At 37.0% G+C, this 12,024-nt stretch overlaps 1 protein-coding gene across 6 annotated transcripts in view; it reads left to right on the forward strand.

Annotated features, from left to right (window-relative positions):
- Nucleotides 1-12,024, forward strand: part of TTC3 (tetratricopeptide repeat domain 3) — a 102,164-nt gene that overhangs the window by 50,296 nt on the left and 39,844 nt on the right. For all 6 annotated transcript variants that reach the window (XR_011648720.1, XM_058296223.1, XM_058296222.2 and 3 more), the window contains 7 exons: nucleotides 1,518-1,630; nucleotides 4,117-4,237; nucleotides 6,907-7,029; nucleotides 7,566-7,667; nucleotides 9,100-9,192; nucleotides 9,801-9,865; nucleotides 10,829-10,965. Coding sequence is in view for 5 of the 6 variants with exons in the window: in XM_058296223.1 (XP_058152206.1) it covers nucleotides 1,518-1,630; nucleotides 4,117-4,237; nucleotides 6,907-7,029; nucleotides 7,566-7,667; nucleotides 9,100-9,192; nucleotides 9,801-9,865; nucleotides 10,829-10,965 (754 nt within the window). In the remaining variant the exon portion in view is untranslated. The remainder of the gene's footprint in view (nucleotides 1-1,517; nucleotides 1,631-4,116; nucleotides 4,238-6,906; nucleotides 7,030-7,565; nucleotides 7,668-9,099; nucleotides 9,193-9,800; nucleotides 9,866-10,828; nucleotides 10,966-12,024) is intronic.

The following is a 12,024-nucleotide window of genomic DNA, read 5'->3' on the forward strand; positions in this document are numbered from 1 at the left end:
TTAAAACTGTTTCTCCTTTAATCTCTCCTTTCCATGTCCCTTTTAGTCCAAGCTGACAGTAAATAGTTTTGTTCATACAGCTCTCTCAAAAACCTTGTTGGTTTAGCATGCAAGAAACTGGGGTCCAAGCCATCAGACAGTAAGACTTTTCACAAGTCTTTCCGAGATAACTGCATCTTCAATCCTGATTTACAAGATCCTTGTTTAGTTAAGTCCTCCAATGGGACACTTTCATCTGGGAGCTTAATTTCCAAAGGTTTGGAATTTCCAGAATCAGTTTCTGTTTTCTTTGTGCATGACAGTTCAGTCCTCAGCATATCTCTCTCATCTAGCATTTTGCTATAAGCTGCAAGGAGAAGCCAAGCCGCATTCTCTGAGTTTACTTTGGAAAGTTCTTCAGCTAAATACCCAGGCTCACTATTTTCAAATTCTCCCTTCCATAAAACATCAGGAATCAATCTTGCTAAGTTCTCTGCAACTTTAAAACATGGATCGCCTTTCCCCCAGTTTCCAATAATTCATCATTTACTTCTAAGGCATCATAAAAAGTCTCTTTAGCATCTATATCCATACCAACAGTCTCTGTAAAACACTCTGCCTTTTCTATCAAGCATCTCACAATTCCTCCAAAAAATACCCCTTACCCATTTATAAAACTGGTCCAGCATTTTGGTAATTATAAAAGCATGACCGTACTCTCCAGTACCAAATTCTGTATTAGTCAGGCAAAGGGGTGCCCATGCAAAATACCAGAAATTGATTGGATTTTATAAATGGTATTTATTTGGGATAGAAGCTTACAGTGACCAGGCCATAAAGCAGAAGTTATTTCCCTCACCAAAGTCTTTTGCCATGTGTTGGAGCAAGATGGCTGCCAACCTCTCCCAGGGTTCAGGTTTCCTTTGTTCCTCTCTCCCCAGGGCTTGCTTCTCCTTGGGCTCAGGGTTCCTCTCATCCCGGGGCTCCAACTCAAGACTCCAACCTCCCTTCTCTGTGGTGCAGTTTCTCTTGAGTCCCCACCAAGAGGGCAGGAACTGAACGTCCTACTAATGTGGCCCAATCGAAGACTTAATCATTATTTAATCTAGTAAAAGTAAAACCTGAATCCAATACACTCTAATATGCCCAGAGGAAAAGACCAGTTTGCAAATATAATCCAATATTTTGTTTTGGAATTCATCAGTAACATCAATCTACTACAGCTTTTTTGCCCCAAATCTATCTCTTTACTATCAAGTCACATCTTCTGGGGTTACCAACACAGACTGGCCTAGTAAATGGTGGGTTGATAGTCTGATGTTTCAGCTCCTATTTTTAATTCTCTAGCAGGATCTGTTTGGTAGAGTTTCTAAGTATCCATAGGATCAAAATTTATGTATTCGTGAAGAAAATGAGAAGCAGAAGGTATAACCGTACAGTTGTTTTAATATTACACAAAAACTATGAATTTTGCGATGACGTTTGTTCCAGCGTTTCTCTTTTGATGTAAGTGATCATTGTTCTAATTGTTGTTAAAGGAATTGTCTGAAGCTGAGAACCAGTTTAAGAGGATGCTTGAATTCTACCCCAATGAAGGACTTGATTGCTTGGCCTACTGTGGAATTGGGAAAGTATATTTGAAGAAAAACAGGTTAGTACAGACCACAGTACTTTCACCTCTGGGCTGATGACCCATTCAAAGTCTCATGTGGAAATGATCCCCTTTCTGGAGTTACTTTACTTTGAGGACCTGACATTTTGGTATCAATATTCTTTTTTTTTTGAGGTACTGGGGTTTAAACCTGGGACCTCATACATGGGAAGCAGGTGCTCAACCACTTGAGCTACTTCTGCTCCCCTATTCATTTTTAAATAAAGCAAGGATAGTCATTTTATTTAGAATCTGATAAAAAGTCAATAATAGAATAATTTAACATGAAAGATTAAAATATTTTAATCTTTTGTGTATGTCATCTATAAATGGTGACAGAATTGATAGAAATTGTCTCCCTAAAAATGTGGTTTTATAATTTTTTGATTAAATACCTATTTCAAAGAAAAAATAACCTGTATGAAGGTGGTTAAAATAAGAGGTAATCTATATGTTCAAAGACACTTTGGGTTAGAAATAAAAATCTCTTCTTGGAACTTTGAGTATACTAGGAATCCTCACTCAGAATTTAATATGTAGCATGTCTCTTGATCTTTATATGAGATCTTTGAAACTCTTGTGACCCAGGCTTAGAGGGTTCCTAGAACCTACTTTGTAGATTTTTTTTAAGTTACAGAAAATACTTTTACTTCTTGCAAGTTACTACCTGGCTATGCTGGACTGTATTAAGAATCCGATAGATGCAGGGAAGTGAGGATTTAGCAATGGCCTTTAGAGTCATAGCAAATTAAAAATGAAATTCATTGAAGGTTTAGGGCAAATCATTTAAGACCTACCTGTTTGATAAAGGTTTAATGCATTGGCTTGTGCATGTTTTCACAGTGTCTAGGAGAGTAACATAATCTGTAAAATCTTGGGGATTGTGGTAAATTAAAAAGTGTTTGCCTTATATCATTCATGGGGAGGCAGTGGCCACTGGAGGTTCTGAGGGGAGGAAGAGGGAAAAATAGGTATAATATGGGGGCATTTTCGGAACTTGGGAATTTTCCTGAATGACATTGCAACAACAGATACAGGCCACTATATATCTTGCCATAACTCACAAAATTCTGTGGGAGAGAATGTAACCCACACTGTAAACTATAATCCACACTTCATGGCAATGCTCCAAAATGTTTCATCAATTGTAACAAATGTACCACACTAATGAAGGAGGTTGTTCATGTGGGAAGGGTCAGGAGCAGGGCAGATGGGAATCCCCTTTATACTTTATGTAGCATTTAGGTAATCTAAGTATCTTTTAGAATAAAAAATAAAAAATATATTTTAAAAAAGTGTTTTCCGTGCTGTAAGGCATTTACATTTAAACTTCTCAATATTACCTTTGGGGGTTAAATGCCTAATAGCCGTTTTTGGCTGTTGTAGTGTGTCATACTGTTTCTGGTTTTAAATCCCACGGTTTCTTACTGTCTTACGGTGGATGGGGTCTAGCTTTTCTGCAGGTGAATCTTTATATACGCATGGGCAAAAATAAGCTATGAAAGTGGGGAACTATTTCAAGATTGGAGAAAGCAGGAGACCCTCTTCTCTTGTTTGAAAAGAAGAATAAGGATTTGGCTCACTCTATACTCCAGCATTTTAGTATTCTTTTTTTGAATGGACTGTAAAAATCCATTGGCGTTTTTAAAAATCATGAACTGTATCAGAAAAACCATTTCATACTTGCAGTTAAAACCACTTAGATACACACTCATTCTGTTAAATAATTAATTGCTTGATGGTCAAAGATGTCCAGAAAACATTACCCTTTTTATTTTTTCAGAAGTGGGATTTTTACTGTAGAAGAGGGGTTCTTAACCAGGGTTCAGTGGAAAGACTTCAGGAAGTCTGTGAGCTGCAATTGAAAATTTAAAAAAACATTATTTTTGTGGGGATGTATTTATTAAGTAGTACACATTATAGTGTGAACTCAGTAAGTGGTCCATGGTTTTCACCAACTGGCAGAGAAGTCTGTGAAATGAAAAAAGTTAAGGACCCCTGCTATATAAATGTCCTAATAGAGTCAAATAAAAGGGAAAAAAAAATCCTGTTGATGCTTAATTAGTCGAAGTGGTGGAGGGTTGCCATTTCTTTTAAGAATCTACTTATAATTAGCTTAGTAAATGACACTAATAAAAACAAAGCAACCAAATTGTTCCGTTTTCTATTTTAATTATTGGAAAGTTTAAGAAATAAATCACAACTTTAAAAAACTAATATGCACTTACCATAAGAATTTGGTGCCTAGGGCAGAATTGTGTTTGATTTATATTACTTTTATAGCAAATAGAGGTAAAACCTCTGCTTTTTAAATTTTTTTTTTTTTTAAAGAAAACGTAGGTAAGATTGAATACTTCTGTCCGGTGGTTGAACACATGTTATATTACTTGCAAACATGAAATCTCTCTGTGACTTTTGTTGGGCTGATTAAAAACATCATATCATCACATCTTCAATACCGTCTTTCTTCATAATTGTGACTCTAGGTTTGTAGATGCTCTTACTCACTTTGAGAAAGCAAGAACTTTGATTGGTCGTCTTCCTGGAGTGTTAACTTGGCCCACAAGTAATGTGGTTATTGAAGAGACTCGGCCAGGGAAAATAAAGGTAATGTTCCTTCCTTTTACTAACATTAAAGTCTGTCTGCGGTGACTGGCTGGGTATCAGAAGCTATAGAGGTAGGAATATTCTATCCCCGCTTCCCCCATTGAAGACTAGTGAGAATCGCTAATATTGATTAATATCCTTTGTGCTAGCCATGAATCTTCCATTTATCATTACATTTAATCCTACCACATCCCTATGAGATGGGCGCTGTTATTGCCATTTTATAGATGAGGAAGATCAAGCATAGAGAGGTTAATTGATGAGCTCAAGGTTAAACAGCTTGGAAGTAGTGGAACTGGGACTTGAATCTGGGCGTTCTTACTTCAGAGCATGCATTAAGCAGTTACGTTGGTTGTACTTAGAGAAGAGCATAGCATCACTGTTTCATCGTAGTTACTACTGGTATTTACAACAGTACTCAGAAACTTGGAAAATATGAATTTTATCTCATATCCAGAAGTATAAGTTTAAGTATAAGTATAAGTATAAGTATCACTGTTTCTGGAGAGAATAAATTATGTGTGAACTGACTGGGGTAGGCCTTTATTTGTGGTGAACTCTGGCCTATACTTAGACTTTGTTTATGGCTGGAGCTTTTAAAAGCACAGGGGTCAACTCTTAAAACATAACTATAAAAAGACAATACAGTTAAAAAGTGGGCAAATAACTTGAATTGACGTTTCTGTAAAGAAAATACACAAATAGGCAGTAAGCATATAACAAGATGCTAAACATCATTAGGGAAATGAAAATCAAAATCATAGATATCACTTCATACCCATTAAGGATGGCTAGAATTAAAAAGATATAATAACAAGGGTTGGCAAGGATGTAGAGAAATCAGAAGCCTGCTATAGATATCACTTCATACCCATTAAGGATGGCTAGAATTAAAAAGATATAATAACAAGTGTTGGCAAGGATGTAGAGAAATCAGAAGCCTGCTGGCCAAGAGAAAGGAAAACATAGATTCTTACAAAAACATTTGCATGAATGTTCATAGCAGCATTATATGGCCAATAAGCACATGAAAAGATGCTCAACATCATTAGCCATTAGGGAAATGAAAATCAAAACCACATGAGGTATAATATTTCACACCTACTAGAAAGGCTTCTATTACCAAAACCAAAAAAAAAAAAGTATTGGAGAGGATGTGGAGAGATAGAAACACGCATTCGCTGTTGGCAGGATTGTAAAATGGTGCAGCTCCTATGGAAAACAGTTTGATATTTCCTCAGAGATAAGTATAGAATTACCATATGACCCATCAATCCCATTTCTAGGTAATATACCCCCAAAAATTGAAAGCAGGAACTTGAGCAGGTATTTTTTCACACTACTGTTCATAGTGGCATTATTCATTCATAACTGCCAAAAGGTGGAAGCAACCCAAGTATCTATCAGCAGATGATTGGATAAACAAAATGTGGTCTATCCATACAGTGGAATATTATTCAGTCATAAGGAGAAATGACACTCTGATCTGTGCAGTGACATGGATGAACCTTGAAGACATCATGTTGAGAAAAATAAGCCAGATCCAAAGGGACAAGTATATGAGCTCACGGATACGGAATAATTACAATAAGCAATTTCACAGTCAGAAATTAGAATACAGGTTTCCAGAGGCTGGGGATAGAGGTAGGGAATGGGGAGTTAATGCTTAACTGGTACAGAATTTCTATTTGGGTTGATGGTAAAGGATGGTGATGGTAGCACAACATTGTGAATATAGGCAATACCACTGAATTATGTATTTTGAATATGGTTAAAAGGGGAAGTGTTAGGTTGTGTCTATGTTACTAGGAATAAAATGTTTAAAAAAAAAACCCGTAGGACTGTACAAAATAACAGTGAATCTTGGTGTAAACTATTGGCTATAGTTCATAGTACAATTTTTATATACTATGCTTTCATTGTAACGAAGATACTACACTAATGTGCAGTTTTAGTAATAGGAATAACCGCGCGTGTGGGTGGTGAGGCGTAGTTGGGGACACTATTTTCTGTGTGATTTTTTCTGTAAACCTACAACTCGTCTAATAAAAAGTAGCGTAGAACGCAGGGATCGTTGGATTCCCTTCCTTCGTTTAGGTTAAGATGGAGGCTCGGGGAGCTGTTGAGAACAGCAGCCAGTGCTGAGCGCATAAGCTCGGTCCCTTGGGACGGTCAGTTGCAGTGCGGTAATTCCTCCCAGGAGCGAACAAGCCCACGTGCCACGATTTAGGCAGGTGGACTGAGAGTGCTGGGACCCTCAGTGCTATGACTTTGGGAAAAGGGGAAATGAGCATTCTTGGGGCGATCGTAGGGGTTGTTCATCTCACTTGACTCCGTCTAAGTGTTGAAAGAAGACTTCTAAGAGATGTAAGTTTTAAAATGAGATTTGATGATTAAAACACAGGGCAAGACTTTGATTCTCACTCTCTAAAATCCTCAAGAACCTTTGTTTATGTCCATTCTTTCTTTCCCCCAATCCCCGCTCCCCAGTCACATTTCTGTATTAGACTCCTTTAAAAAAAAAAAAAAAAACTTTAAATGTTGTATGTACAAAAAAATTTAGTCATTCCTACACTGAAAGTGTTTTGATGGCAAGAAGTTCCGGAAGTCGCAAGCATTTTTGTTAATACATGCATATTATAATGGTATCATTTGTATTTTTGTTTTAGATGGTGCTAGAGAGATTTATTGAAGAATGCAGGTTCCCTCCAGTACCAGATGCCATTTGTTCCTATCAGAAGTGCAATGGATATTCCAAAATCCAGATATACATAAGTGATCCAGACTTCAAGGTGAATTCCATTTCCCACCTCTAGCCACGGCTTCATTGTAACTGCCTATTCCTTAGGAGCCTAGGAAACAAAATGAGGTTGTTACCTCTGATTGGTTGCAATTCTGATCTCTGGTAAAATTGGAGTCTTAGAATTTAAAGGCCGTTCTTACCGCTGAATTAATCCCTAGAGACTTAAATTTGAGACCACGTCGCACCTTAATTGAGTTAAGTCATCAGGCCCTACTTTTATTGAAGAAGAGAGTAGCTGTCCACGGTCCCACCATCCCTGGTTGGTAGATGAGATGAGATAATGTTTTTAAGATATTTGTTACATTGTAAAGAGTAATGTTGTCATAGTCGGTGGTGGTGAACAGGTGGGTCAAACCCCGTGACCCCAGCAGTAGGCGTTTGGGGTACAGAAGGATCACACACCCCCATGTTGTGTCATGTTGCTGTGCCTGCAATGCAGACAACCCCGTCTTAACGTGTGTGCTGTGCTCAGACATTTTTCAAGTGTGAATTTAAAGTTTTTCAAACTCTTTCCCTGCCCTCTAGGGCTTTATACGGATCAGCTGTTGCCAATACTGTAAAATAGAATTCCATATGAACTGTTGGAAGAAGTTAAAAACAACCACCTTTGATGATAAAATTGACAAGGTAAGATATAAGAGTGTCTGGATTTTCTTGTTTGTTTGTTGCATGATGATTTTTTTTCCCAAAAAAAATTTCAGTAAAGAAGTCTTAAGTGAATATAAATTCCTTCCTGAGCATTCTAGACCTATTTAGAGAATTTTGAATTAAAATTACTAGTAAAATGGAAAATGGGTTTTTGTTTTTGTTTAATAGTTTTGAAGACAGTATTGGTAGAGGCCCTTTAATAAATCATTTAACCTCAACTTTTGAGTTATTGATCAACTCAGTATGAGTTTCACTGATTATATTTAAAATATGTTGTTGAGATCAAAAATAAAAACTTAGATGTCTGATATAAAAATACAGGTTTTAAAATGTGCACTAAAATTTGAGTCCTTTAAAGATCCTTCATTTAACCCTTGTAAAATTTTGACTATGGAATTAAGGTCTTGAACATTTTCTATTTTTACCAAAACTTGGTGAGCTAATTTGAACTAAGAAATTAACCTAAATTTTGTGCTGCTACTTCTTATTGGGGTTTCTCTGGATTAGCAAGAAAATGGTGTTAATTACCATTTGCTAGATATACTTTGAGAGAAGACACAATTTTTTACAATCTTATCTTGCAATTGTAGAATTTGTTTCTGGTCTATAAAAGTTATGGGCTTTTGGTACAGAAAAAGAAAACCTTTGTTTATCTCGTATGGGCTCCTATATGCCACTATCTTTGCCACTATCCTTTATTGAGGGGTGGAGAGTGGTGGCTAAGGACGTTGTGCTAGGTATCTGATAGTGATAGTAATTATTCAAGTTTGGTAGAAATAAATTTTCACATTTTATGCATTTTCACGTAGTTAACTGAAGATGTAATGATACAACCAGATAACTCTTGCCACTGAATCACTTCCGGTATGTCTCGGCCCTACGTACAGCAAGGTTCTCTAGCTCTCTACCGCCCCCAGTGGTCTCATCCATTGCCGTGGTTTTCAATACCTCTGTAGATTAGTGAGCTTCCCCTATGATGGCAGCCGTAGTCGCATGCAATCCAAGTATTTTAGTGGCTCACAGTAAGAAAGGTCCGTTCCTTGCCTCTGTGGCCTGCCCTGCAGTTGTGCAGTTGTTGGCCGGGTCCTGGGCTGTAGCAGCTCTGCTCTGTGTGGCAGTGTTGTTTCTGACCCCAGGCTGATGGGTGGTTCTTATCCGGACCTTATGCTTGTGGCAGAGGGAGAAGAGCAGGGGCCAGTCCATGTGCTGTTTCTTAGTGCTTTTGCTTAGACACGGTGCATGTCCTGTCAGCTTGCCTGTCAGTCTCCCGGCAATGAGCAGGGTCTTTGAGCACCTCCCAGGAGGAGGCTGGAGACCAGCTGTATCTTGACTGTTCCTAATGAAGAAAAGATGCACACACGTCTGTTTGTTCCCTCCGGACTTACGCTCTTCTTTTTTAAAAATCAAATAGGATTTTCTGCAAGGAATTTGTCTTACCCCTGACTGTGAAGGTGTCATTTCTAAGATTATCATCTTCAACAGGGGTGGTCGAGTTAAATGTGAAGTAAGTATCTCATAAAGAGGAAATGTTATCACATTGCCAACCAAAATGCTTAAACCGATTAAAACGTGGTTTAAATTTGTGGAAGTTGTGTCAAAGAAAGGGTGGGAAATAGTAGGAGGTGAGAATGCTCTACTACAATGACACATTCTCACATTCTTCTATTTCCTAATGGGAAAAGACTTTTTTTTTTTCATTTTGCTTTCTCTCTTTCTGGTACTTTTGTTTTATAATCTTTTGGAGATTGGAGGGGGTGTGTGGGTTCTAAGGGAAGGGGAAGAGTGTGGTGTGGGGTTGCCTTGAACTGTATTGTACGAGGAGCCAGGACTGGGTGGTTGTGATGTTTGTACTTTATCTGATCTGCTTCCTCTTCATTTTTTTAAACTCCTTCCTGAAGTGTCTCTTCTGTCTTCCTAAAGTGTGTCTCTCCTTTTTTCAGTCAATTGTTTTGCTAAATCTCTCTGGGCTTTTGTCTGGGTCAGAGTATCCTCACTGTTCTCTATATCAGCTTGAGCCTTGACTGTGCTTCTGAAATACTTGTTACTTGTGGTTTTGTGCTCTATGTCATGGGAGTATGAGACAAATTTTGGATGTCTTTGTTTTATTTAAAGTTTGAACACAAGGTCATAAAAGAAAAGGTTCCTCCAAGACCTATTCTGAAACAGAAATGTTCTAGGTAAGATTTTTAACAATCAATCAGTAGTTTAATGATGTCTGTTAGAATATAGTTCTAGTAAATGCACATTTCTAAATTATGTTTTTTTAATTGGCTGTACACACTTTACATGCATATATCCAAATGAACGGATATTTAAAACTTAAAGAGAACTGGCTTAGGGTGGTTAAATACTAAAAAGTTGAATCAGAAGCATTATTTAGTGGTTGGACTTAAAAGTAAAATTATGACGTTTGATACTGTGAAATTATATATTTGATTAATAGATTTGGAATTTAGATGAAAATTATTTACATAGCTCTCAGCTGTTTAAACTTTAATTCCAGAAGCATTTTCCTCTTTATCTCTGTGGCAGACATTTTGAACGTAGGATCATTTCTCACTCCTGAAATACTCAGTGTACTATGATAGTCACAAATACTCACTTCTCTGTATCTTCTTGTATAGATCAAATAATTCCAGTCTCATTTTCTTTTCTTTTTGGTCCTGCTTTTTGTTTTCCATTCTAAGAAGTGATTTTTTTTTCATCATTTGTGACCAAGAAAAAGCAAAAGAAAAAATGAACAGAATTATTTGCTGCAGAGAATTCATTGTAATTAGAGCAACCAAATTATAGTATTGTGGGCCAAGACTGGGATGTGAAAATTATATTTTACACTATAGGATCTTTCTTTGAAATGTGAGTTTACATGTGCTATCTTCCTGAGTAATTTGTATTATACCTGTTTTCAATCTATATATGTCGTACTTAATTAAAAGTCACTCAGTGCCCTTGTTTTGGCTGAATTGGCTGAATATGTTTACAGTTTTTGATGCCTAATAGAAAGCACAGGCCAAGTTGTACCTAGAAAGGAAACCATTTAAACTACTGCTTTAAAAATGGTTCCTAAAGTAGGTAAGGGAAAATAGTTTTTTGAGCTTATGGACAATGTGGAATTATCACTAATCATAAATATTTATCAGCCTAGTGAAGCAAAGACTGAAAGAAGACAAAAAAGTGTTGAGAAAGATCCAAAGAGTAGAAGCAAAAAAACTAGCACGAGAAAGATTAGAAGAGGACTTAAGAGAGAGTAATCCACCCGAAAAAGAAGAGAAGAAAGGTATGCACAAGAGTTTAAAAATAATATACTCTGTTTAAAAGTATAAATATAAATATTGGCATATCTTATTGGGCCTTTTATTCATCATTATTGAATTGAAATTTAGATTTCAGTTACTATTATAATACTGTCAGTGTCTCCTCTTACTCTGAGACAGAGAGGGGTTGGTTCAAGGAGCAGCAGTTTTGGAAACAGTTCTTAGGAATTCAAAATGCTGCCCTGCCAGTAACTCTGGGCACACTCTGTGCTCTTCTTGCCTGGTTTCCTCACCTTTGAATGACGGTGGAAATAATAGCTGACCTCCTCGTTGTGTGTTCTGACAGTGTACTGTAAACAGATGGATTCTGGTTTCAGAGTGTTGAACTGTAAGTTAGCTACTAGTTGTCTGGAATAATGCTGAGCTCAAATAAAGAGGCAGTTCTCAAAAGGCACCATTGAGATGATCTAGTCTGTCCTATTTTAAGCTTGTTACGTCCGTGTTCTCTGATCAACATGGGAACGTCTCATTTTCTGTTCCTGTGTATGTGTTGGTTAGTATGTTTCCTTTCAGTTTTGAGTTGAAGTGAATTTTCCTCATTTTCTGGTATTACGGTTGTGCTTCCAAAATGAAGTATTTTCTACTTCCTGTCCTGAATTTTCGTTTAGATTTCATTAATGTTTCACAAATGAGTCCAAATTATCTTTCCTGCTGAACGGTTTTTCCGTGAATGTTTGTATTTTAACATTGCATGCTTAACGACTAAACATGTTTATGAAACAGAATTGAGGTAGCTGATGAAGCTGGATCAGGAGGGTTGAAGGAAGAACCTTCTGGAAACCTTACTTTAGAGCAGCTAAGTTTGTAGGTGTCGCCTGAGTGGCTCAGAGTGAGGTATATAAGGTACTCACTTTTCCTAGTTTAGTGTCATCTTTTATCTTTTTGAAGGTGTCATTAAATATTTATATTCCTGATTAAAATTTCTAGTCTTTTATGTAAAACAACATAAAGACTAATATACTCCGAGTCATATTTTATGTTACTGTGTGATATTGAATTATTTATTTCTAAGTTTATATCTT

Source organism: Dasypus novemcinctus, chromosome 4 (genome assembly GCF_030445035.2).
Source record: "Dasypus novemcinctus isolate mDasNov1 chromosome 4, mDasNov1.1.hap2, whole genome shotgun sequence".
NCBI classification, from domain to species: Eukaryota; Metazoa; Chordata; class Mammalia; order Cingulata; family Dasypodidae; genus Dasypus; species Dasypus novemcinctus.